This window comes from Balaenoptera physalus (assembly GCF_965194825.1).
Source record: "Balaenoptera physalus genome assembly, chromosome: 7".
Lineage (NCBI taxonomy): Eukaryota > Metazoa > Chordata > Mammalia > Artiodactyla > Balaenopteridae > Balaenoptera > Balaenoptera physalus.
Window position 1 is genome coordinate 68,563,419 of NC_138886.1, and position 27,631 is coordinate 68,591,049.

General features: G+C 34.2%; 1 protein-coding gene and 1 pseudogene across 11 annotated transcripts in view; one reads left to right on the top strand and one right to left on the bottom strand.

Moving 5' to 3' along the window:
• Nucleotides 1–27,631, top strand: part of DENND4C (DENN domain containing 4C) — a 130,496-nt gene that overhangs the window by 30,965 nt on the left and 71,900 nt on the right. For 8 of the 10 annotated variants that reach the window (XR_014265408.1, XM_082467981.1, XM_082467984.1 and 5 more), the window contains exons 2-10: nucleotides 3,900–4,221; nucleotides 13,533–13,785; nucleotides 14,727–14,796; nucleotides 16,739–16,908; nucleotides 19,712–19,950; nucleotides 21,500–21,566; nucleotides 22,614–22,672; nucleotides 23,555–23,699; nucleotides 26,801–26,976. Coding sequence is in view for 9 of the 10 variants with exons in the window: in XM_082467981.1 (XP_082324107.1) it covers nucleotides 3,917–4,221; nucleotides 13,533–13,785; nucleotides 14,727–14,796; nucleotides 16,739–16,908; nucleotides 19,712–19,950; nucleotides 21,500–21,566; nucleotides 22,614–22,672; nucleotides 23,555–23,699; nucleotides 26,801–26,976 (1,484 nt within the window). In the remaining variant the exon portion in view is untranslated. Of the gene's footprint in view, nucleotides 1–3,899; nucleotides 4,222–13,532; nucleotides 13,786–14,726; nucleotides 14,797–16,738; nucleotides 16,909–19,711; nucleotides 19,951–21,499; nucleotides 21,567–22,613; nucleotides 22,673–23,554; nucleotides 23,700–26,800; nucleotides 26,977–27,631 lie in introns of those variants that run through there. The other 2 variants (XM_082467986.1, XM_082467979.1) reach the window with 2 other exon arrangements.
• The window catches only part of LOC309663710 (cytochrome c oxidase subunit 6B1 pseudogene), a 523,800-nt pseudogene that overhangs the window by 14,635 nt on the left and 481,534 nt on the right, over nucleotides 1–27,631 (bottom strand). The window lies entirely within an intron of this gene.

Here is a 27,631-nt window from a genome sequence, read left to right on the forward strand (position 1 = left end):
AGAACTATAGTTTCAATACCACTCTGTTAATAATTGATTGAACAAGTGGACAAAATCTGCAAGGATATATAGATTTGAACAACACTAATAACCTTCCTGACCTCTCTCCAACAACAAAACACACATTCCGCTAAAATGCACATTGTATAATTATCAAATAGACTATATTCTTAGCCATAAAACTAATCTCAATAAACATAAAAGACTTCAAGTCGTACACAGTATATCCTCTGAGCACAGTGTAATTAAGTTAGAAGTCAGTAACCGAAAGATTCTTGGAAAATTTCCAAGTACAAAATTTGGAAACTGAAAAACATACTTTAAATAGCCCATTGGTCAAAGAAAATAAGAAAGAAATTTAAAAATATTTTGAACTGAATAAGAAGAAAACATGCCTGAATCTGTGGGATGCCACTAAAACATTATTTGGGGGGGGTGCATTTTAGCTCTAAATACCTACATTAGGAAAGAAGAAAGATCTCAAATCAATGGCCTCCACTTCCACCGTAGGAAACTAGAAGAAGAAGAGCAAATTAAAGTCTGCATAGGGACTTCCCTGGTGGTCCAGTGTTTAAGACTCCGGGCTCCCAATGCAGGGGGCCTGGGTTGCATCCCTGGTCAGGGAATTAGATCCCTCATGCTGCAACTAAGAGCCCGCATGCCGCAACGAAGATCCCACATGTGGCAACAAAAATCCCATGTGCACACAACTGAGACCCAGCACAGGCAAATAAATAAATAAATATTAAAAAAAAAATAAAGTCTACATAAACAGAGGAAAGGAAGTAATAAAGTTCAAAGTAGAAATCAATGAAATAGAAAAGCAATAGAAAAAAAACCCGTGAAACTGAAAGCTGGTTCTTAGAGAAGATCAATAAAATTGACAGTTTTCTAGCCAGACTGATCAGGATAAAAAGAGAGAAGACACAGACTTACTGATATCAAGAATGAGAGATGTGACATCACTACATAATCTACAGATACTAAAAGGATAATAAGGGAATATTATGAAGAATTTTATACAGTAAATTACACAACTTAGATGAAATGGACAAATTCCTTGCCATAGACTCAATGTGTATGCCCTCCCCCAATTCTTATGTTAAAACATTATCCCCAGTGTGCTGGTATTTAGAGGTAGGGCTTTGGGAGGTGCTTTGGTCATGTGGATGAAACCTTCATGAATGGTATTAGTGTCTTTCTAAAAGAGACTCCCGGAAGACCCCTTGTTCCTTTCCACCCTGTGAAGTTACAGTGAAAAGACAGCCTTCTATGAACTAGGAAGCCAGCCATCACTAGACACTGAATCTGCCAGTGTCTTGATCTTGGACTTCCCAGCCTCAAGAAATAAATTTTTTGTTGTTTATAAGCCACCCAACCTATGGTATAGCAGCCTGAATGGACTAAGACCTTCACAAACTATGAAAGTTTACTCAAGAAGAAATACATAATCTGAATTGCCCTATGTGTTAAAGGAAATGAATTTATAGTTTAAAACCTACCCTCAAAGAAAACTCTAGACCCAGATAATTTCACAGGTGAATTCTATCAAACATTTAAGGAAGAAATAATAACAACAATTCTATACAAACTCTTCCTGAAAATTGAAGAGGGGGAAAGTCTTCCCGACTCATTCTGTGAGACTGACATTACCTTGATGTGAAAACCAGATAAAGACATTACAAGAGGAAGAAAACAAAAAAACCCAAAAACTATAGACAAGTATCCCTCATTAACATATATAAAATTACAAACAAAATTTTAGTGAACAGAATCCAAGAATGTATGAAAAGGATAATGTATGCATGGAAAATAAGCACATGAAAAGGTGGTCAACATTACTAGTTATTAGAAAGATACAAATTAAAACTATAGCCAAGTATCACTGTAGACATAGTAGAATCTAGTTTAAATTGAAACGACTGACCTTATAGAGTGTTGGAGAGGATGCGGAACAGCGGCACTCTCATATACTGACAATAGGAATGTAAAACAGTATATTCACTCTAGAAAACTGTTTGGCACTTTTTTAGAATTGCATATGCCTACCAGGTGATCTAGCCATTCCATCTTAGAAATTACCTAAGGTAAATGAAAGCATACGTGCACACGGCTTGTACATGGGTATTAATGATAGCTTTATAATAGCCCCAAACTGAAAATAACCTATATGTTTATTAACATGGATGAATGGATAAACACTTTGTAGTATATTCAACAGTGGAATATTACTCAGCAATAAAAACGAATGAACTATTGATATAAACAGTAACATGGATGAATCTCAGAATAATTACAATGAGTGAAAGGAGCCGGACAAAAAAGAATATACTGTATGATGTCATTTATATCAATTCTAGAAACTAATCTATAGTGACAGAAAGCAGGTCACTCCTTGCCTGGGGAGGGAGGGATGATGAAGGGGTACAAGAATATTTTGGATGTTGATGGATGTGTTCACTATCTTGATTGTGATATGGTTTCACAGGTGTATGCATTTGTGAAAACTTACCAAACTGTACACTTTAAAATATGTGCATTTTATTGTATGTAAATTATACCTCAGTAAAGTTTTTTAAAAAGCACATAAAATCCATAGAAATATTTAAAATTCCAGGGACTTCCCTGGTGGTCCAGTGGGTAAGACGCTGTGTTCCCAATGCAGGGGGCCCAGGTTCGATCTCTGGTCGGGGAACTAGATCCTGCATGCATGCCGCAACTAAGCGCCCGCATGCTGCAACTAAAGATCCCGCATGCTGCAACTAAGACCCGGTGCAGCTTAAATAAGTAAATAAATATTTAAAGAAAATAAAATTTCAAAGGCTTAATTTTATTTTTAGAGGTATTGAGTTTAAAGATAATAGAAATCTTGACTCAGTGTTCATATTCTCTAGGTTTCTACCATGTATTACCTAAGTCTCTTAATATGTATTTTGTATAACTTTGTCTTCTTTGGTTATGGTTTTTTATGCTCTGTCTGGTATCTATATATGAAATAGTTAATGACCCCTAAACTTACTTAGTTTACACGGTGTTTACATAAAGTTTTTTAACTATAGGGACAGACTGCTGATTGGATTAAGAGACTGGTTTAATTATGTTTATTACTAGTACCTTTATCTTTTCTGTTAGACTTTGAATAATTCATGATGTTCGTTTGTTTAAATGTGAAGTTCGCTCTAGGAATTCTGTAACTCAAAAGAGAATGACTTTTAAAAAATAGTATGAATGTTGTTCATTACGTGCATTTTGCTGAAAGGAAAGCACCGTAGCCCACTTCTCATAGTTTGATTATCCTTAACGGGGCCTTAGGCACATAATAGGATCATAGTTGAATTACAAATGAATCGATGCCGTAAACTTGTACTTCATACGAGGTAAAAGCTGACAAGATGATATCAAAACAAGCTTCTTGGGTTTCCCTGGTGGCACAGTGGTTAAGAATCCGCCTGCCAATGCAGGAGACACGGGTTCGAGCCTTGGTCTGGAAAGATCCCACGTGCTGCAGAGCAACTAAGCCTGTGTGCCACAACTACTGAGCCTGCGCTGTAGAGCCTGTGAGCCACAAGTGCTGAGCCCATGTGCCACAACTACTGAAGCCCACTGCAATGAGAAGCCTGCGCACTGCAACGAAGAGTAGCCCCGGCTCGCCACAACTAGAGAAAGCCCGTGCGCAGCAATGAAGACCCAACGTGGCCAGAAATAAATAAATAAGTTTACTTATTTTTTTAAAAAAACAAAAATACAGTCTTTTTCTACAGAATAACAATTTGATTATAAATCCAACTGGGAAGTGTGCCTGTTAATCACTTGTTAACTCAGGAGTATTTTAATTTAGTGAGTTAGGATAAAGCATTTTATTTAATTGATGTCTTTTTTTTTTTCTTCCTCTCTTCTAGGATATATAGAAGCAGCCATGATAGAAGACAAAGGGCCAAGAGTGACTGACTACTTTGTTGTGGCAGGTCTCACTGATACATCTACTCTTTTGGATCAAGAAATAAATCGTTTAGATACTAAGTCTACTGGACCTAAAGCTCCAATTACAGACATTGCAGTTATTAACAAATCAGCTGGGGAAACAGTACCTGAGGGTTACACCTGTGTTGAAGCCACTCCGTCAGCTCTCCAGGCAAACTTGAACTATGGAAGTCTGAAAAGCCCAGAACTGTTCCTCTGTTATAAGAGAGGGAGAGATAAACCACCCCTTACTGACATTGGGTACGGTGACTTATTTTCTTTTGCTATAGTGAAGCGAATAAAATTTATTTAAGGTTCATGGCAATAGAAATTCAAAATCCTTGATAGTTCTATTATTATTTGTTACTTCAAAATCAAGATATTATGTATCTCTGTCCGTCCTTACTGAATTTCTCTGTATAGGATTGAGTCATTAGATTATTTCCTTTCAAAAGTATATTGAAATGAAGGCGTTAGAGCCTGAAATGTGATTTCATTTCTGTTTGTACGTATCAGATAAGCTTATTAATTAAACATAAAAGAACAAAAAGCTATAATAAAAGACAGTATATTTTTAAGGAGCTAGTTGGGTTACGTGATGAGCTTTTGTGAAGCTCTGAACTCATTTAACAAAGGAACATTCCTGTTTTAAAAAATACAATTGGGACTTCCCTGACAGTCCAGCGGTTAAGACTCCCTGCTTCCACTGCAGGAGGCACGGGTTTGATCCCTGGTTGGGGAACTAAGATCCTGCATGCCGTGGGGCATGGCCACAAAAAAAAAAAAAAGATGAAAAATACAATTGCACTGTGTGGTTTTTAATGCCAGGAGCAAAGCAGTTACGGTTTAGAAGGAGTATAGTTGTTATGAGGTATTTAGTGTCTAGTCCACAGCCAATGAAGATCATTCTTCTGTGTAAAAGCTTTTTCTCCAAAAATGTCTATGTTGACTCTTTAAATAAGATGTGCTTTGAGAATGCCTATAATACTTTACCATATATACATGTCATGTATTAAGCTCTTCTGCTCATTATAATTACCATCAGTTAGTACAAACATATGTATTTGAGAGCATCTTGGGAAATATTCGGGATCAATTTGTTCATTTATGCAAAACACGCGGTTGGAATTTTGATGGGGATTGCATTTAATCTGCATATCAATTTGGGGGGAGTATTGCCATCTTTACCATATTAATTAAGTCTTCCAAACTATATGAGTTGTCTTTCTATTTATTCAGGTCTTATTTCTTTTAGCACTGTTTTATGGTTTTTAGTGTACAAGTCTTTCACCTCCTTAATTAATTTTTAAAAATATTTATTTTATTTATTTGGTTGTGCTGGGTCTTAGTTGCGGCAGGTGGCCTCCTTAGTTGTGGCTCTCGGGCTCCTTAGTTGCAGCTCGCCCAACTCCTTAGTTGTGGCATGCGAACTCTTAGTTGCAGCATGCATGTGGAATCTAGTTCCCTGACCAGGGATCGAACCCAGGCCCCCTGCATTGGGAGCACAGAGTCTTAACCACGGCACCACCGGAGAAGTCCCTCCTTAATTAAATTTATTAAATATTTCATTCTTTTGGATTCTGTCATAAATGGGATTATTTTCTTAATTTCTTTTTCGGATTGTTCATTGCTGATGTATGGCAACACAGGTGGGTTTTATCAACTTCATGTGTTAATCTTATACCCTGCAATTTTGCTGAATTTGTTAGCTCTAATAGCTTTCTTGTGGATTTTGGGGGTATTTTTTATTGTATAGGATCATGTCATTTACAAATAGAGATAGTTTTATTCCTTCCTTTGCACTTTGATTTATCCCCCCCAAACACACTGCCCTTGTCTTATTGCTCTGGCTAGAACTTAACAGTATGGTGTTGAATAGCAGTGGTGAAAGCAGGCATCCTTGTCTCATTCCTGATCATAGGTGGAAGGCTTTCAGTCTTTCACCATTGAGTATGATGTTAGCCGTGGGTTTTTCATAAATGCTATTTATCATGTTAAGGAAGGTCCCTTCTATTGCTGGTTTTATGAGGGCTTTTACCATAAAAATGTGTTGGATTTTGTCAATTGCCTCTTCTTTTTTAATTGATAACGATCATGTGGATTTTTCTTTCATTTTATTAATGTGATGTATTACATCAATTGCGTTTCTTAGGTTGAGTCCCTCTTCCAATGTAACCATAATACCACACCAAAAAAATGATTAATTCTTGAATATCATCATATATCCAAATTACCCTGATTGTCCCACGAAATGTTTTTTTTTAAACAGTTGGTTGCTGATGGTTCTGTTCATAGTTGTTCTGATATTAAGAACGGTAGTGAGCTGCTACATTTGACCACCGCTTGTTTTGCTCATCATTTCCTTTACTGTTCCAACAGACCTCTGGGGAAATTGTCCCAAGGTCCTCATTATGTTCAAATTTCCAAAGCCAAAGGATGTTTTGTCCTTATCTTACTTTACTTTAACTCCTTTAGTATAGTACATATCACCCTATTTAGCTTCTACAATTTTCCTTCAAGTCAGTACAGTTGCAGTGGGGGTCATACAACTTTATAAGATTAACGGACATAAGAGCCAGTTTAGAAAGGACGGAGCATGATTGGGAATTGGAGTTATAGAGGCTTCTTTTTGAAAGCGTGACTTTAAGGGAAAGAGAAGATAGTTACGGGCCTTGCTATTTTCTCCATGGACCAGTATTGTCCGTAGGGCCTGTGAGTGTCTTAGAGAGTCAGAATCTCAGGCACTGCCCTAGACCTACTGACTCTGTATTTTAACGAAATCCCCAGCAGCAATGGTTTAGGATACCTGGAAGGTGAGGGGATACACAGCCCAGGGCTATTTTTTAACATTTCTCCCAGGAGAGAACCTTGAACATCTTTATATTGAAGGGAAGAAAGCAATGGAGAAGGAAGGGTTGAAAATATAGGACTGAGAGGTTTTACTGTCAGTTCTTTTATTTTCTCTATGGTTTTCTTAAGAAGATAGGTAATATCCATAACAGTATGGGTACAGGATAACAGTTTGATAATATTCATGTCAGTTGAAGGGAAACCAGCCCCAGGGACTAACCTTGTGTTCCAGCCCTCACTGTTCTCTCTGTTAGCCATCCTTTAAATTTTATTTATTTATTTATTTATTTTTGGCTGTGTTGGGTCTTCGTTTCTGTGCGAGGGCTTTCCCCAGTTGCGGCAAGCGGGGGCCACTCCTCATCGCGGCCTCTCTTGTTGTGGAGCACAGGCTCCAGACGCGCAGGCTCAGTAATTGTGGCTCACGGGACCAGCCGCTCCGCGGCATGCAGGATCTTCCCAGACCAGGGCTCGAACCCGTGTGCCCTGCGCTAGCAGGCAGATTCTCAACCACTGCGCCACCAGGGAAGCCCCGGGAAGCCCCTCTGTTAGCCATCCTTTAAAGGTTATCTGTTCACATCCTCATCCCCAGACCTCCCACCATATAGTTGTAATTAAAAGGGTATAAGTCTCTGAAAGATTGTTCCTTGTGATTCAGGGGCATAACTTAAAAATGATGACTTAGATAATTATACTTAGATGCTTTCAGGTTGCAAGCGGCTCTTTCATATATATCTTGCAGTTCCCTAAGGCTTCTAATTTCTGTTAACTGATCCAGGTTTGCTTGAGTGTGCGGTCGTCTTTTAGCTGATCATGGTGGTAAAGTTGCTCTCCAGATCAAATAATTGTTAATATCTGGTGATTTGGTCTTTTTTCCCTTCTTTCCCCTCAATTAAGCATACTAGTGAGGTTTGGAAAAACCTGTTAGCCAGTATAAAGACAGGTACCCATCTCATTCAACTAAATATGAAAGAGTTGTCAAACTTTTGACCTTTTGGACTGTTTTATAAACAAGATGAGATATTTATAAAAATAACAGGGTTTTTTTTCCTGGAAAAGATGTTAAGTTAAAATATGTAAGATCTGGTATTCCCTCATAATTTCAAATACTCCATAAAGTGTAATTTAAACAGGTCACTGTATTATTGTATATGTCAGATGTGTTTTTTTGAGATAAGGAATCACAGACTACTATACAAAGTTCTTATCTTCCTTCACTTATCAGATTGATTGACTTTCATGTGAATTTTTTTTTCCAGCACTTTTGGTTTTTGAAAATTTTCAAACATACAGAAAAGTTAACAGAATATTGTAATAAACACCAGTATCCTTTTCTCCTAAATGGTAAACTGTAGTATAATGAACAATATGCTGTCCATCTAGATTCAACAAATTAACATTTTCCAATATTTTTGTTAAACTATTTGAAACGAGGCTGAAGCTATCATAACAATTCTCCTGTGAATACTTCACCATGCATCCCTTAAGACATGTTCCTAATGACCATGGTATATAGAAAATTAATAATTCCATCATATTTTTCAGTATCCACTCCCTAGCCAAATATTTGCAGTCTTCTCAAGAATGTTTATTTATAGCTTAAAAAAAAATCCAGGATCCTGTCGTGGCTTACCTGTTGTATTTGGTTATTGTACCTCTTTATTTAGTCTGTTTATCTAGAACATTCCCCAACATTTTTCTGTGATATATAGACATTTTGAAGAGTCTGGGCCACTTGTCTTATAGAATGCCCTACATTCTAGATTTATCTGATTGTTTCCTCATCAAGTCATTTAACTTGTTCCTTTATTGTCAGTATTTCCTGTAAACTGGATGTTAGGTTTAAAGTCTGGATTAAATGTACATTAAATATTTTTGGCAAGAATACTTACAGGTAGCGCTAGCATCAGGAAAGCATGTAGTGGCAGATTGTTCCATAATTAGTGATGCTAAGTTCAGTCACTTGGTTAAAATGGCTAATTGCTTGCTATCTATTGTAAAGGCATTTTTATTTTTTCTGTTATTTAAGTAATTTGTGGAGTTGTGGGCATTGTTTAAATATCTTGTCCCCTAACACCTTTTCACTTACTGTTTCCATTGATCATTGCCTGAATTAGATCTTGTATGGGGGGATGTAAAATGAGACTTTTCTAATACTGTCATTTAAAAAATACATTTTTAATTGGCATTTTATTATAATGAAGAGCTTTCCTATTATCTTGGCCTCATTTTTTTTAATGAGACAAATTTTTAAATTTGTTTTGAGTATAATTGAGGAACTGTGAATTTTAATTTATTCCGTTTGATAAAAATCAATTATAATCCTTATTCTTTTTGCCCAAATTGTCCCAAGTTTGGCCAGTGGGAGCCCTTTCCAGCTGACTGCTGTGTCAATCAAAATTTGGAGCTATGTGTATTCATTGTTACTGAGGCGTCTATTTTTTATATAAATAAATATTTATATAAATCATGAGTTCATACTCATATTTCAACTTCAAATTTTAACATTAAAAACTTACTGAACTCATTTTGGATTGTATCTTGTTTCTCTTATGCTGAAAATCTTGGTTTCTAAATCATAAATATGTTACTTATTGCTTTATCTTATTTACATAAGGTAATCTCAAGTTATAGTATCAGTTTTACTACCAATAGTAATTCTGTTAACTGAGTTCCTTGTCCCTAGAATAAAATCCATTAAGCATTTACAGAGTACTGTGTTAAAAAATTATATGAAATAGTTTTTCTATGTGGTTATATTACCAATTTGCTATGCAGTTAGGTTCATTTGTTCCTTTTTGTGTTTCATTTGTTTTAACATTCTTTCTTTTAATATGGAAAATATTGTTGTGGTTCAAAACACATAAAAAGATATATTTAGAGAAGTATTGCTTCAGTTTCTGTTTCCTCTACTCCTTTCTCCATACTTTCTGCCCTCTCCTCCCCTGTTGTTTAGTTTCTGATTTATCCTTTCAATGTGTGTTTTTACAGAAATAAACAAACACATATGTGTGTATAGTTTTATTTCTTCCTCTTAAACAAAATGCAGATACTATGTACACTATTTTATACTCTGTTTTTTCACCTAACAACATCTCCTGGGAACCACTCCATTTCTGAAAATGGAGATCGTTCTCACTCTTTTTTTTTTTTTTTTTAATAGCTTTGTAGCACTTATTTGTGTGGATGTATCATACTTTATTCAGCCAGCCTCTATTGATGGACATTTGGGTTCTTTCCTATCTTGTGCCATTAAAGAATGCTTTGGTGAATAATGTTGTGCATATGTTTTTACATATTTATGGAGTTATATTTTCAGGTAGATCCTAGAAAGGAATTGCTGGGCTAAAAGATACATACATGCATAATTTTGTTAAATGTTACCAAATTTCCCTCCATTGTGATTGTGCCATTTTATACTACCATCATCACTGTATATAAGTGCTTCTTTCCCCACAATGCCATCAACAAAGAATGTGATAAGATTTTTGAATTTTTGTCAGTCTCACAGTAGAGAATTGGTATGTCAGAATAATTTTAATGAGGTTAAGTATTTCTTCAATGTTTAAGGACCGTTTTTTCTTTTGTGAACTGTTAATGTCTTTTGGCATTATCTGTTTGTTAATGTCTTTTTTAAAAACAGGTTTTTGATTAATTTATTCTTTTAAAATTCAGGATAGTGGTTTTCCTTAATGATATAGTGATTGGAAGGGAGAATAATGAGAACCATTGGTGATTGTTTTTTGGTCTGGAGCTGGTTATACAGGTTTATACACTTTATGCCAATAAACTGAGCAGTATGCTTAAGTAAAAAAAATAAAAACAGGTTTTTGGTCTTTTTCTTGTTTTTTTTAATGAGATTTTTATGTGTTAGGAAGATGAACTTTTTGTAAAAAGAGTCACCAGATGTTTTCTCCAAGTTTATTAATTTGTCTTTTTTTAAAATTGAAGTATAGTTGACTTACACTGCTTTGTTAATTTATAAGGTATACAGTGTAGTGATTGAATATTTATAGATTATACTCCATATAAAGTTATAAAATATTGATTATATTCCCTGTGCTGTACATTACAGCCTTGTAACTTATTACAAGTAGTTTGTATCTCTTAATCCCTTTTACCTATTTTGCCCCTTCTCCATTCCTCTCCCCTTATAATTTGTCTTTTGACTTGGTTTATGGCGTTTTTTTGTCATGTAAAGTTTATTTTATGAAGTTTCTTTTCTTACTCTTTTCTTTTATTGCCTCTAGATTTTGAGTCATAGTTACATTTTTCCTACTGCTAGGTTTTCTTTTAGTATGTTTTCATTCTTTACATTTACATATGTGATCCACTGGGAGCCCTTTCTGTGTATAGTGTGAACTATAGATAGAATTGTATTTGTTTATTTTTCCCAAATGGCAATTTGCTTATTCAAGCACTGCTTATTAAATTAAAAAGTCCATCTTTCCCTCAGTGTATTGAGGTGTCACCTTTATCATATACTAGATTTCTGTTCATTGTTCTTTCTATTTACTCATTTGCCAATACTATTTTGATTTAAATATGGAGGCTTTATAGTGTTATATTTAGTTGAGCTTTAACAACTTCATTGAGCTATAATTCACATATCATACAATTCACCCATCTAAAGTGTACAATTAAATGGTCTTTAGTATATTCACAGAGTTGTGTAGCCACAGTCCATTTTAGAACATTTTCATCACTCTAAAAAGAAACCTTATACCCTTAGCAGTCACTCTCCAATACTCTTTTCTACTCTCTAGTCCTAGGCAACTACTAAATTACTTTCTTTCTCTGTAGATATACCTGTTCTGGACATTACATGTAAATGCGATCTTACTATATGTGGTCTTTTTTGTCTGGCTTTTTTCACTTAATATGTTTACAAGGTTCATCCATGTTGTACCATGTATCAGTACTTCCTTGTTTGTATTGATCCGTGATATTGTCACATGGCTGTACTACAGTCTACATATCCATTCTTTAGTTGGTGGACATGTGATTGTTTCCACTTTTTGGCTGTTGTGGATAATGATGTTATAAGCATTTGTGTATCAGTGTTTGTATAGATGTGTTTTCTTTTCTCTTGTGTATATACTGAGAAGAATCTATGTTTATTTTTCCTCTTGGGTCATGTGGAAAATCTATGTTTACACCATTGAGGAACTGTCAGACTGTTTTCCAGAGCTGTTGATTTCCACCAGCAATGTATGAGGATTCCAATTTTTCTGACACTTGTTATTATCTGTCTTTTTTATTCTAGCCATTCCCATGAAAGTGAAGTGGTATCTCATCTGGTTTGATTTGCAGTTCCCTAATGGCTAATAGTATGTTCAAGATCTTTTTATGTGCTTTCGGACATTTGTATATCCTCTTTGGACAAATGTCTATTTAAGATTCTTTGCCCATTAAAAAAAAGAAGATGTTTTATTTTAAAATAATTTTACAGAAGAATTGTAAAGATAGTACAGAGAATTCCTATATATCCTTTGCCAGTCCTGTGCCCATTTTTAAATGGTGTAATTTTTTTATATTAATTTGTAAGATTTTTTTTTTACATATTCTGGAAAGAATTTCCTAGTTAAATATATGATTTGCAAATATTTTCTCACAATCTGTGGTTATCATTTCACTTTCTTGATGGTATCAATTGTAGCACGGAAGTTATTAATTTTAATGAAGTCCAGTTTATCTGTTTTTCTTTTGTCACTTGTGCTTTTGGTGTCATATATAAAAAGGCTTAGTCTAACACAAGGCCACAAAGATTTATTCCTGTGTTTTTTTCTAGGAATTTTATAGTTTTAACTCTTACATTTAAGTGTTTGATCCATTTTTGGTTTTCTGGTGTGTAGTGTAAGGAAGGGGTCCAACTTTGTTCTTTTGCATTTGGATATCCAGTTGTCCCAGCACCATTTGTTGAAAAGATTATTCTTCTCCCATTGATTTATCTTGCCACTCTTGTCAAAATCAATTGACTGTAAGTGTATGGGTTTAATTCCAGACTGTCCACGTTATTCCATTGATCTATATGTTTATCCTTATTCTAGTACTGCACTGTACTGATGACTAGATTGGTAGTAAGTTTTGAAATGGGGGAGTGTGGATCCTCCAAGTCTGTTGTTTTTTTCCAAATTGCTTTGGCCTATACTGGGTCCCTTGCATTTCCATATGAACTTTAGGATTTTGTTGCCTATTTCTGAAAAAGCAGGCAGCTAGGATTTAGATAGTAATTTGCCATCTAACCAATATTAAGTCTTCTTATATATGACCATGAGATGACTTTTTATTTATTAGCTCATCTCTAATTTCTTTAAATGGTGTTTTATAGTTTCAGTCAAGGGATTTTTAAAGGTGAACTTTTGACAGGAATTATGAAGGTAAATTTTGTGAAAACATCTGAATACTAGATAAAACTTCTGAGAATTGACCTGAGGATGATTGTCGTATTGCCCCTTTTTTGTTTCATATGTTTCTTGTAATAAGCAATAAAAAAAATCAAGTTGTTTGATCCTATTTACACTTCTAAAATTGTATTCTAGCTGTTGAAAAATAGTAGGAGATTTCTAATTCCCAAAGTAATTATTTTAGTTTTGGTTTACAGTTAAGATTTGGGAAACAACAGGGGAGACAAAAAAAAATTTATTTTGTTCTCAAGGAGAAAACTAGCATTAACCTGACATATGTTTACTTATCTATTTATTTCTTCCCTCCCTGCCATGCAGAGTTTTATATGATGGGAAAGAAAGGCTAATTCCAGGATGTGAAGTGATCCAAGCCACACCCTATGGTCGCTGTGCCAATGTCAACAATAGTTCAACTACTTCACAAAGAATCTTTATCACTTATCGAAGGGCTCCTCTAATTCGACCCCAGAATTCGTTGGCTGTAACTGATATCTGTGTTATCGTAACCAGTAAGGGAGAAACCCCTCCTCATACCTTCTGCAAAGTTGACAAAAACTTAAATTGTGGAATGGTAAGAATAAAGTTTCATTTCCAAAATTTCATATGAAAATTAAAAAAAAAATGTTTGGACTTCTCTTTATTATTGGGCTTATTATTTACTCTCAGTTTATATTTTCATGATTTTTTTAAATTACTTTTAGCTCTCTAATTTTTATGGTTCATAATAACTTAAAAAAATCCTTAGCTACCTGATGTTTTAGAATAATTTCATCCAGAAAATAGATAGTTAAAGTCAGGGATTTTTTATTTATTTTTTTGATATGTGCTAATACATTACACTAATATACAGGTTTTGTTAGCTTTTGGGTTTTAGTGGTGTCTTCAAGGACAGTTGCAGAGAGATTGGGTCGAGACGCCCTTTATATTTATTTATTTATTTTAAATATTGTAGTTTTCATATTTATTTTAAAAGGGCTCTACTGAAGAAGAAAATGCAACATATACATTGGATTTATAGTTTTATGACACTAAAGTTTACTGTTGGGTTATGTTTATTTTGAAAAACAACTTAAAGCAAACTAATATTAGCTTAAATGAGGTATAGGCAGAGATGACCCATGCACCCAAGGCTGTTAGTCAAGACAGGTTTGCCTCTGGAGATGATGACTTCATAGCAACTAGTGACCCCGGTCTTCCCTAGTTTGGGCTCAGCACCCACGTTTTGTGCTGTTTCTTTCAAATAGAGGCAGCCTCTGCATGATTACAGAATTGTAGAATTTTTGAAACAAACTTTGCATCAGTTTAATTTTCATGGCAATGTTTTTTTATTCCTTTTCTTCTAGTGTTTTCAGTTTCATGTTTTGCTATGTTGTATACTATATAGTCTGTTTGATAAACATGTTTTAAATAGACTTCCCTGAGGAAATAATCAAAATCTTTAGAAGACATTCAACAAAATCAATTTATTATCCCTCTTTTGCCTTTTTTTTAAACCTTATTTATATTTTACAGTGGGGTTCCAGTGTGTTTCTGTGTTATAAGAAGTCTGTGCCTGCTTCTAATGCAATAGCGTATAAAGCTGGTAAGTAAATGAAAAAAAAAAAAAAAGGTCTCTGTATTGTTGCACACTAACATTTGGTTAGAAGAGACAGTGTATGCTCCCTTATACAGTTTGTGGAATTGATCTATTTATGAATTGAATTATTTGTAACTTTAGCATGTAAAGGCATAAGTTTTCCTAAATACATTACATACTACAAGATATATTAATATTACCCCCCACCAACAAAAATATACTGTTACTTAAATGGAAAATTTTATTCCAAACAAGCATTTGTGGAATAAACATTCAATTTTAGTCTACACTAATAGATTTAATAGTTGAGTGGAAAATATTTACGCTCTGACCTTTTATATTTTGGCAGTCAGAAAGGTGTCAAACTGCATCTTTACTTCTTATATATTTCCTTCTCTTATCTCTGTGTGTCTGATTTGAAACCGCATGTTACTTGCCATGAAAGGTGGAGTTGCTTCCTTTCTCCCTTGTTGCAAAGAATCAGCTATTTGGAAGAGAGGAGGGCCTGAGAACCTTTTCTGCCACGAAGTGTTTGAGAAATCTATCGCCACATTCTTACTGCACAGTAAAGTGTCAAGGGCTGTAAAGATTTAAGTGTGACCTCTTCATCCCACTGGTATGGTGGGATAAAAACTGAAAATACAGGTATGCTCCAGTTGTAAATAGAAGAGATACTGGAATACTTCTTTGTGAAAAGAAGCAGTGTCAGTTACTTTTTATTGTGTACAATTTTTGGAATAAAGTTTTACTTCAGGGAAGTCAGGCAAATCCATATATGAGAAATCTTAACTGTCCTCCTAAAGACATTCATACTAATGTATCAAACCATTTAATATAAAAATGAAGGCAGCAATTAACAGTTATAAATTTCAGTATCACTTTAAAATGTAATACTGTTAATATTGCTGTAATGTGTTGATTATATGTGATTTCCTTAGAAGTTTTTTTTTTTTTTTTTTGGTGGTGAGAAAGTGTCACTTAAAGAAAACGTATACAAACAAGTTTTGTGAAGGTGTTCAGGTATTTGATATAAGACACATATTTTAGAATAAAGAATTTTGGAGACTGAATTTGGACTCAAAATTCTGCTACTGACTTTCAAGTGTTTAACCTAGAGGTAGTCTGTGTATTAGAGACATTAGAGGCTAATGAATTGATGTCATGTAGCTACTTTATTCTGAAGGGTCTTTGTTATGCTTCTCAGAGTGCCCCCTGCTCCTGCTTCCTTCATCTCGCATACTCTGTACAGAAACAAGAGTTTCTGTCTCATTTACTTTTCATGTTACATTCCTTTTACACTGCTGCTCTCTCAAGAAAAGTTTAGGGGCTGTGATAATTTCTGCTGCCTTGGCATTATTTCATAACACTTGTCCCTTCCCTGAATTTTTTTTTCTTCCCACAGAAGACTAACTGAAATAGTTGATAAATTTCCCTGTATGTTTCTTGCATTCTCTAAGATGTTGGCAGTGTGTAGGGAAAATACATTAAGATTAACGATCCTGTTGAATAGAGTTTTAACTAATATATTTAATACATTTTAATGTTACAGTGAACTTTAAGTCCATGGGTAAAAATAAATGGTAAATTTGTTATTTATTTTAACTACTGATACGGCAAGAGAAAAATTGATCTTGAAATTTCACACAAATATTTCTGTAAAATGTGCTCTTAAAATATCCTATTAATATGTAATATGTAAAATATCCTATTAATATGTATCCTATTAATATGTAATTAGTAACTATTTAAAAAGTAACTATTTAAAAAAAATTATTGGGAGTTCCCTGGCAGTCCAGTGGTTAGGACTTGGCGCTTTCACTGCCATGGGCCCGGGTTCAATCCCTGGTCAGGGAACTAAGATCCTGCAAGCCGTGTAGCACAGCCAAAGAATAAAAAATAAAAAGTAATAAATAGGTAAATAAATATCATTATGCCCTTTCTCCAATAGGTTTAATTTTTAGGTATCCAGAAGAGGACTATGAGTCATTTCCGCTCTCGGAATCTGTCCCTCTCTTCTGCCTTCCGATGGGAGCTACAATTGAATGTTGGGATCCCCAAAGCAAATACCCGCTTCCAGTTTTTTCAACTTTTGTCCTCACAGCCTCTTCTGCTGAAAAGGTATATTTTTTCCTCTTTTATTAAACCTATTTTGTCCATGATTTTAATCCATAAAATGATTAATATAAGTTTAATTTGAATGTTAGGATTATCTGGACACAATACATTTCTGTTTAAATTTGTACTATAATGCCCAAAGTGAGAAGTCTACATGAAAACTGGGATCAGGATGCTGATACCCCTGGAGTGTCTGTAGGAGCAAATATAAAGTCTCTGGAGAGATACCCTCAAAACCCAGGCCTCAAGATGAGATTCTAGTAAAAGTTAGAAGACATAGGTACCATAGGAAGAATCAACAAGACACAGAGCTGGATTACACCCTTAAGATATTGAAATGATAGAATAACAATATCAAAGATATTATTATAAATTGAATATATAATTGAAATGATTCAAGACCTAATAGAGGGGCTCAAAACATCAAGGAAAGAACAGGATATTTTGAAAAATGAGTAGACAGGTTGGAAAAAGAATCAAATGTCTAGAAATGAAAATATCCATAAAATTAAAAATATAATGAATGGTTTAAACAGCAGATAAGTCATGCATGAAGGAAGAATTAATGAAGTGGAAAATAGGTTATCTTGAATGTGGCACAGGAATACATAAAACATAAAAGGAGTTTAAAAATGCAGAGGATAGAATCAAATGGACCAATAGATATTTAATGAACCCCAGAAGGAGAGACTAGAAAAGGGAGAGACAGCATTTTAAGAGCTGGTGGTTGATTGAGAGTTTTCCAGTGTTGATGAAAAATTGAGTTTTTCAGGTTAAAGATACACTCTGAATCTTCAGCAGAAAAAAAATAAAAGTATAAAACCACCTCTTTTCATATTATAGTAAAACGATAGAATACCAAAGACAAAAAACAACCAGAAAGAAAAGACATACTTACTTACAAAGGTATAACTATTAATTGATGGCTAATTTCTCAACAACAACAGTGAGGGTCATAAGACAAATAATACATTAAAATTGAGGGAGTAAGTGAAGATAGTTTAAACAGTATGCAGAAAGCGCTAGCCATAAAAGAAAAGATGAATAATAGGACCTCATTGGAGTTAAGGACATCTGTTCATTCAAAGGTACCGTTAAGAAGGTGGAAAAGCAGGCCCCAGGCTGGGAGAAAGTAATGTGATACTGTAGGTATTCCATAAGGGTCTTGTATTCAGAATATTTAAAGAACTTCTATATTGTCAGCAAGGATAAGAAATAACTCTGTGGCCCAACAGGTATACACCTGAGCATATCCCAAGAGAAATGAGTATATATATTCTCCAAAACACATGTATATTTGTATACTTTATTGGTAATAGCCAAAAATTCAAAACATGTATAAACAGTAATAATAACATAGAATGATAATTTAAAATAAAAAAGAGATGGCAAAAAAGCAATATTAGGAAATAAAAAGTAAATAAAACTACAGATCTAGTAGAAATTTAAAAATTGAAAACTTTCTTAGGAAATTTGATAGAATAGCTAATTTTATTGAAATGTGTAACTAACCAAGGCTGACTCTTGTGGAGCAAACAAAAATACATCTGTGTCCTCATTCTCCAGTCTTCAAGTTTACAGCCACTGTCCTGAAGATGATAATTAAGGTTAAGTGTCCAGCAGAGTGTCTGGAACATAGTAAAATACTCACTGAATGGAAGGCCAGTAGTATATTGACTGGATTGCTTACAAGTAAGCTAACTCTTTAGCTTAATAATTTATAGTTTCTTCCATTGAAAGCAATAAATATAAATGAATATTTTAATATCTTCAAACACTTAAGCGTTACTAAAGTTACTTTGACCAGTAGAGAACAACGAAGCCTCATTGTGATGCTTTTGTCATATTGCTTGTTAAGAACCCCAGAGATGACTTTGAAGTAATTGTATCTGAGAGTGTTATTTGTATCTGTAAAGACAAGGGTTAATGTGATATAACAGACACACGTATATATGACATATATACATACATATATGTATATAGTGACTAAACAGTTAAAAGATTTATAAGAGTATCACTTAACCATTTCCAGAACGTTTTCATCACTCTAAACAGAAGTTTCTTCCACTCCTATCCTATGTCCCTCTTTTCTACTATCTGTCTCTACCAATTTGTCTATTCTAGGTAGCACACATACATGGAATCATATAATATTTGTCTTTTTGTGTCTGGCTTATTTCACTTAGCGTAATGTTATCAAGGTTCATCCATGTTGCAGTATTTATCAGAATTTGATCCCTTGTTAAGGATGAATAATATTCTCTTGAGTGTATATATAGTCAGCCCACCGTATCCAGGGATGCCCAACCTGTGGATCTGGAGGGCCGACTGTACCACATCATTTTATATAAGGGACTTGAGCATTCATGGATCTTGTTATCTGCTGGGGGTCCTGGAATCAACCCCCCTCGAATACTGAGGGACGACTATACCACATTTTGTTTATCTGTTCGTCTGTTGATGGACATTTGGGTGGTTTCTATCTTTCGGTTATTGTGAATAATGCTGTTATGAACATTGGTGTACAAGTATTTGTTTGAGTCCCTGCTTTCAGTTCTTTTGCGTATATACCTAGGAGTGAAACTGCTGGATCATAGGGTAATTGTTTAACTTTTGGAGGAGCTGCCAAACTGTTTTCCCCCATAGCTGCACCATTTTACATTCCCATCAACAATGTTTGAGATTTTTTTTTTTCATTTACCTGTCATATGCACTCTAAGCAAATACTTCTTTTGGAATAAGAGAAAAAGAGAAATTAATTTTTAAAAACACTCAAATTTTATAATGGAATTCTTTTACTCTGTAGGTATATGGAGCTGCCATCCAGTTTTATGAACCTTACTCTCGAGAACTTCTAACAGAAAAACAGCTTATGCAGCTTGGCCTGTTGACACCTGTGGAGAGAAGAATGGTCTCCAAATCCATCAATTCAAACAAATGCATTTGTTTACTCTCACACTGGCCTTTTTTTGAAGCTTTTAGAAAATTTCTCATGTTTATCTACAAACTTTCTGTGTCTGGACCACATCCTCTTCCCATTGAAAAGTATGTATAATGATTTGAAGGATGTCTGGTGGATGTATTTATGTACATTTCATTGTTTACCTGACTTTAAGCATCAAAGTTGAAAGGGAAGGAGAGTCACAGTCATCCTACTTTTTACTTGCTCCCTTCTTCACCTGAATCATTGACTCTGAATTTAAAATTGAGGAGTGGTGGTGAGGATGACCAGATAAAAATCCTCTGAGAATTCAGCTGAGGAAGAAACTTATATATATACATTATATTGTATGTGTTCTTCCTACTCATTCTTAAATAACCAAGAGAAAAATAGCTGTTGATGCACACACACCCCAACTATCCAAATGACCATTGCAAGTTAAACGTCTCTAAACTGATGTAGAAATTAATGGTGTTAATTGATTAATTGATGTTAAAAGTAAGGTTTTGGTTTTAGCATCGATAGAACTCTACATGCTTTCCCTTTGATTTGTAATTCTCTTCATCATGGAAATGTTTTGTAAGCAAGAAAAACAGATGTGGAACCACTGTCTTTTTAAAACCACATCTTTTCTGACTTCTAGTGGCACGTTGAGTTGTTTATTATAGTAAATAACTCATGTATCCTGCTAACAAAGCAAGTCAAGAGCTTTGGTGGAAATGTGTTATACTGTGTGTAAACAGATTTTTCTTAAACTTTGCAAAATTTCACATTATAGCAAAAAAGATTATCAGTGAAGCATACTAGTTTAGTGGATAAGAGGGGGCCAGTTACCTGTAGGTTTTAAAGTAATGCTGCTCAAAAATCAACTTTATAAAATAGTAAAAGTACTATGCATAAACACATCAAAATTTGGTATAGCAATATGGTTTCAGCTTTCTTGTTGTATTGCTGGAATGACAGTCTAATGGTTCATAATTCTAGATTTAACTTTCAGCTGTCAGATTAACTTAAAATTGATTGGAGTAAATTTAATGTTAATGATAAGTTAGCAGCCTTTTGAAAAACTAAGGTTCTATGAAATCTGTGAAAAAAAAATCAGTGTATATCATCAATTCTTTTTTTTTCAGTTGAAGTAATACTTTGCATTTAGTGGCTCCTAAGAGCTCAAAACTTTGGAAAAACTTGAGTTATTATGTATAGGTGGAGAAATAGGACAAGTGATTTGCCCAAAGTTATAGTGTAAGAACTATATTAATGTAATTAATATTATTAGATTGAATTCTGTATTAGTTTTGGTTCATTATATCACAGTTAGTTGCTCCCATACTGGTACTGATAACCAGGGCAATAAATGTTAGCTTCTTTCATGAAAACTATATTCATGTTATTCTTATTTTCCTGGTGATAATAGGCTATATTAATCTGGACTTTTAATCAGGAAATACATTTTGCATTTTAGAAGTTGCATTCCACTCAGAGTGGAATGAGTACATTTATTTACACTAAGTAAATTTATTTATTTATTTAGCTTAAGTTTTAGGTAAGTGGCTTTGTCAGGTCCAGGATGATAAATAGTGGTATTTAAGATCTGTTAAAATCCATGAAGCATTTTAGAAAAGTAATTATCTTTATTTCAAAATTTTTTTCTAGGCACATCTCACATTTTATGCAAAACATCCCTTTTCCTTCACCACAAAGACCAAGAATCCTGGTACAGGTAATAAAAAAGAGTATGTTTGAAGGGAGTGCTGCATATGTTCATTCCAGTCATTGCAGTGTGGATGCTATGGCCCTTTTGGTATGAGGCGGAGCAAGCTGCATCCATGAAGTCCTTGAATTTTCTGTATTTTATATCTTTAGCTAATATTCTTTTGTACTGTTTTTTTGAATTTTGGGTATACAGAATTGGAATAATTACAATACTTGGTTCATGACATCATCATTGGTTCATGTGTGGCCTTTATGTAGCCGACTTTAATAACGTAAAACCCAAAATTATGTTGAGGGCGTGTTTTTAACATTCGAGTGACTAATAAATATCAAATGTGAAATTGGTTATGGTTGGAAGGCGGAAGTGAAGCAGTCTATAATAGTGTTGTTAAAGGACCAGTTTCTTTTTATTTCCAGTCAGTGGCAGACCTATATAAGTATATAGCTTGTGACATAAGCAGCTTACCATATGAGATCAGTATAGACGTGAACAGGTCTATACCCTGTCCAGAGACATGAGTTCACTGATAATGTACTTGGATATGATAGCAGTGTCAGAGTGCCATGAAAATTTCTAAATCGCTTTCTCTCTATGTATATACTATTTCTTCCTGGACCAATAACAGTTTGCAGACTGATCTATAGAGGCAAGCTATTTAAACATTTTTTTCTAAGATGGTTATTAACATTATATGTGTTAGTCAAATATTGTTAATCTTGAATGTATTTCAGTTCAGCAAGTATGAATATACATTAAGCAATTGCCAAATAGAGAGTAAATAAATTGGAGGCTTTTAAAAAGCAGTTATTCCGTAATTTTTAAACAGCTGTATTTTAATCAATTAACTGAATCAAAATTCAGTTCAATTAACCATTTAATTTTAAAGAAGTATATACTTCTAAGTAAATAACAGCTATTGTTTTATATTTTAGTACATGTTTCCAAAACTGTATCAGTCTGCCTATTAAACTATTTTCCATTTTACCCTTGATCTAAATATTTAGGTTTCAAAATTGGCTTGGTTAATTTATCATTTTTTTTTCTTTTTTTAAGCTGTCAGTCCATGATGCGTTAATATTATCACAACCAGTTTCTACACCTTTACCACTAAGGTAATTAATGGTATATAAAATAAAACATTTGTTCACTTGGAGCAGAATGCTTTTAAAATATTTTAAGGGTTAGTATAATAGAGTTGTGTTATCTTTACAAACTAAGAATAGCCTTAATGTTTCTAACTTTGATAGCTGGGGCCATTCAGCATTTTAAAAATGGAACACTTAAAGAAAGTTGCAAGATTGAATGTAGGGAATACCTCCCTTTTCCTCTCATCTCCCCTCCGCATATCCAGTTCATTACTGAATGTTCAAGGTGAACTGATTTTACCTCCTAAAATGTCTTGAATCTATTGGCTTCTCTTCTGCATCACTAGTCCAGGCTAGCATGATCTTTTACCTGGACTACTTCATTATGAGCCTCTTAATTGGCAGTCTTTTGCTCTTGTCTTTCAGTTTTTTATCCACACTTCAGCCAGTGTGTCCTTTTGAGAATGCAAATATAAAATGGTTGGAGAATGCAAATATTTTTATTTGGGGCATAATCTCTTGTTGTTTTCATCCCTTCCTTTAATATGCTTTAGTCACAATAGGTTTATTTCAGTTTCTTGAACATGACAGTTGCTTTTCCTTGCTTCAGGACCTTTGCAAATGTTGTCTCCCCACCAACCCCTACCTTCTTTCTTTAGAGCTCAGCTCAAATGGCTGTTCTTTAGGAAAATCTTTCCTGATAAACGCCCTTGTTACCAAAGGATGAGTTTGAATCATTCTGTTATACCATCTTATTAAATTTGCTACTTTTCAGTGATGACTAAATCAGGACTTGAAATTAATATTAGATTCTCAATTTATTAGTATTTAGGAAATAATTTAATAAGCAAATCTTAGCACCTTTTGGTGAAATAGTTCATAATCACCTCTTTTTCTCTCCTTTTCTAGTGGAGCCAACTTTAGCACCTTGTTAATGAATCTGGGTCCTGAGAATTGTGCAACACTGCTGCTCTTTGTTTTACTTGAGAGCAAGATTTTGCTGCATTCTCTTAGGCCAGCTGTGTTGACTGGAGTAGCTGAAGCTGTTGTAGCTGTAAGTATAGAATTTTCTTTTTAGTGCAGAATTCTTGACAGAGAATTTTTACTCTAAAGGGAAATTTCCTTCAACCAAAACTTTGAAATTACCACTAAATGTTTAACATAAATGTAGTAGGGTGTCAAAGAGAAATACTAAATATAAAGGAAAAAAAGTGATTTCTATTGAGAGAAAATTTCAACTTCTAATTTTTCATATTTTAGAGTTCTTCAGAGAATCTATATGATTACATAATAATAGAACTTGTGAATGAAGCTTACTGTGTTAAATGAGAAGCTCTGGTCAATTTCAGCTGCCCTAAAATTGTTTACATGAATTACATGACTAATTTCTCCCAATTTTAACTTTTAATCATTGTGAGCCAGTAATGTATAGGAAAATCTAGGTGATTGTGAAATTGGATAATGTACAAATGTTTAGCTGTTGTGAAAAGCATAAATAAAAGTTAAGTCCTGTTTTAAAACCTCTTGATGGCTTCCCATTGCAATTAGAAGGAGGTCTGATCATGTAGGGCTTTATAGGTCATAATATAGAATTTTGGATGTTCCATTTCTCTAACTCTATTTTCCATTATTTGTTTAATTTAAAATAGCTGACTCTCCTCTCTTCCCTTCCCCATTTTACTCTCATGGAAGTAAGGATCTTTTTTAGGTCTCTTTTTTACTCCTGTGTCCTCAGCATTTATCACAGTTAAATAGCATGGAGTAAACACTCAATAAATACTTGTTAAATCAACAAATGGGGTATGTCTCCAAGATATTAATCTGGTCAGAGAAATGCTGCTAGGACTGAAAACAGTAATAACCATTTGAGATGGCTTATGGGGGGGCAAAGGTCCTAATTATGTACTAATTTTCCAAGCCTCCACAGTTGCATGTAAAAGCAAAAGTTGTTATAACATGAAAATATTTGTTAATGAACTGACCAGTTTTAGAAAGTTCCCACTCAAGTATTTCTTCCTATAAAACTTTAGGGGTTATCCATGCCCCTCTGTCTGAATCTCTGTGGCCCAGTCTCTTGCAATGTGAAATTGGAAATCTTATTAAAATGCAAGATTGCATGAAATTTATGTAACCGATGTTGGAGAACAGCCTGAATTGCTTGCAAAACTATTGATAAATGAGGATTTGATAGTAAGGCAAATTACCATTTAAAGAGGAGAAAATTGAAAAGAATCGTGACAGGTTAAATTCCTCAAAAAGAGAGTGATTTGAATATCAAAGAATATTGAAGAGTTAATGGAGCCCCATAGCAAAAATTGATGGAACCAATGAGTATTCTTGTAAAATTGACATTATTTATGATTGTGCTGCAAAAGTCAAAGGTGAAGACAAGGGTGTCATATTTTGTTGTCCAGTAGTTTTATTCTGAAATTTCTCATGTAGTTTGAGGTGTAACGTACCTTTTGTTGAATGGTAGATAGTCAGTTTTCACTGGAGGAAATCTGGAGTCCTTGCAAGGTCCTTTGCGAGTAGTTCTATCCCTCTGCTCTCTGATTCCATTTTCTACTTCTCTCCCTCTTGCTCACTCTGCTCCAGCCGCGCTGGCCTCTTTGCTACCCCTGGCGCATACTAGGCAGTCCCCACACCTTAAGGCCTTTGCTCTAGCTGTTCCTTTTCTTCGAAGCGCTCTTCTCCTAGATATCCCCTTGACTAAAACCCTCACCTCCTTCAAGTTTCAGCTCAGTGTCACTTTCTTAATGAAGCCTACCCTGTTTGGCCTATTTAATAATACAGCCTGCTTTCCCTCTCTCCTCTCTCATGTTCTAAACTCTAATCGCCTTTACTTGGCTTTACTTTTTCTTTTTTTCGTAGCACTTAGCACTCTCTCACATGGTATATATTTTATTTATCATGTCTTCTTTTTGTTTTCTCTCTTCCTGCTAGACCAGGTGTTGGCAAACTATGGCCTGTGAGTCAAATCCTGGCTGCCACTTGTTTTTGTAAATAAAGTTTTACTGGAACATAGGCCATTTATTTACATAATGCCTATGACTGCTTTCATACATGAAGACAGAGTTGAGTATTTGTGACAGAGACAATATGGCTTGCAAGGCATAAAATATTCTTTATCTTTTACAGAAAAAGTTTGCTGGCTCTTATGCTACACAGTACATTTCATGAGGGCAGGGATCTTTGTTTCATTCACTGTTACAGCCCCACCATCTAGAACAGTTCTTGGTACATATTAAGTGCTCAATTACTAGAAAGTAAATAAATGATTGAAGACAGAATTCCAATTCTGTATAACCATCTGGAATAACTGGCAGAGGTAGTTAATGCTATAGGTAATTATTTGGGGTGAGTAATGATGGGTAAGGTAAGAATTGAACTAGATCTTGAAATATAGCAAGGATTTTTGTAGTAGAGGAAAGATTTTGTCATCAATGATTAAAATTTTAATATTAGTTGATTATTAAAATTTTAATTTTTTTTTTTTTTTACTTATCAAAACTTGTCTTTTTTCCTTTTTTAAAAAGAACACATTGATACAATTAAGGTAGAGCTTTATAAAGGAAAGCTGGTAAAGATTGTTGAGGTATGTTTTATATTGACTAATATTTTTAAGATACCAAGATTCACTGAAGTTGGATAATATTATGTTTATTTGGGCAGTTATGAAATTTTTTTTGTTGAAATTTTTAGTTGACTGTTACTGTTCCCAAGAGAATCATTTAAATTTTTTTAGTTCTTGGTGTTCTTAGTTGGATTTTAGTCAAAGGTTATCTTGAAAATTAACAGATGAATGAAATGCATCAGAGTTAAAGATCATGAGTTTGTTTTATAAAATTTTGGGCAATGTTTTCTCCTCTTTCACTTTCTCCATAAAATGGGAATGTGGATTTTCTATAGGCATTAGAAGGATTAACATGCAAAGAGCTGTTAGCATTTTAATTGTGCTTATGATCATTGTCATTCTTGAAGATTTTAATCACATTGGTTCATAGTATTGCCTAGCAGTGTTTTATAGTCATTTAGTTTTTGGAATGAAACTAGACTTAACTGCTCTGTAATGGTCCCTTTCAGTAGTATTAGTTAATTACTAATTCTCATTGCAAATTTAAAACTTGGTTAATTTTTTAAAACTTTTTTTCCCAGATGATCTTTCCATTTCAGTGGCAATGCCCATATATTCCCCTTTGTCCTCTTTCACTGGCAGCAGTGCTTAGTGCACCTTTACCATTTATAGTTGGAGTTGACTCAAGGTATTTTGATCTTCATGACCCACCACAAGATGTTGTTTGCATTGACTTGGATACAAACATGTTATATGTGTAAGTTGATTCTTTTTATATTATCTCCATTTATGTTTTTCCCCACATGTAGTTATAGCTCATTGAAAGCATATACAAATATGCTACTTTTAAAAGTTGGTAATAAGTCTTCAGATTCAATACAATGATTCTCAATCAGGACAGGTATCAGAATCCTGGAATGTTGTGTGGTTTGAAAAAGATTGTGTTCAATATTATAATAGTTTATATTGGATAATAATGTTAACAGTAGGCAGGAGATATTTATGTTTATCAGAAGAGAATATGGATTATTAAAAAAAAAAAGGTTAAAAACACTGCTTTCAGAGCTCAAGAGATGACATGCTATCTAGGTTTAATTCAAAATCCGTGTGTAAGCTCTTAAAAAATGGCTTTACCTGTTTGAGTTTAGTCACAATATAGGGTAAATATGCTGTTTTCTTAGTTGTCAAGATTTGAATTTTATAGGGATTACAGAGAAATTGATATTAAAAATCAGTCAGAGTTTGTGTTTACTGGAGGTGATAAATATGTATAGCAGTGGTGTAACTGAGGGTTCAGAGAGTAGAGCACCACACTAATAAAAGAAGATTCATCCATCCAGTTCTAGATGGATGTTGAGGAGCGCCCTCTGCAACCCCGCCCTCACAAAAACAACAAACAACGTGGGTAAGGG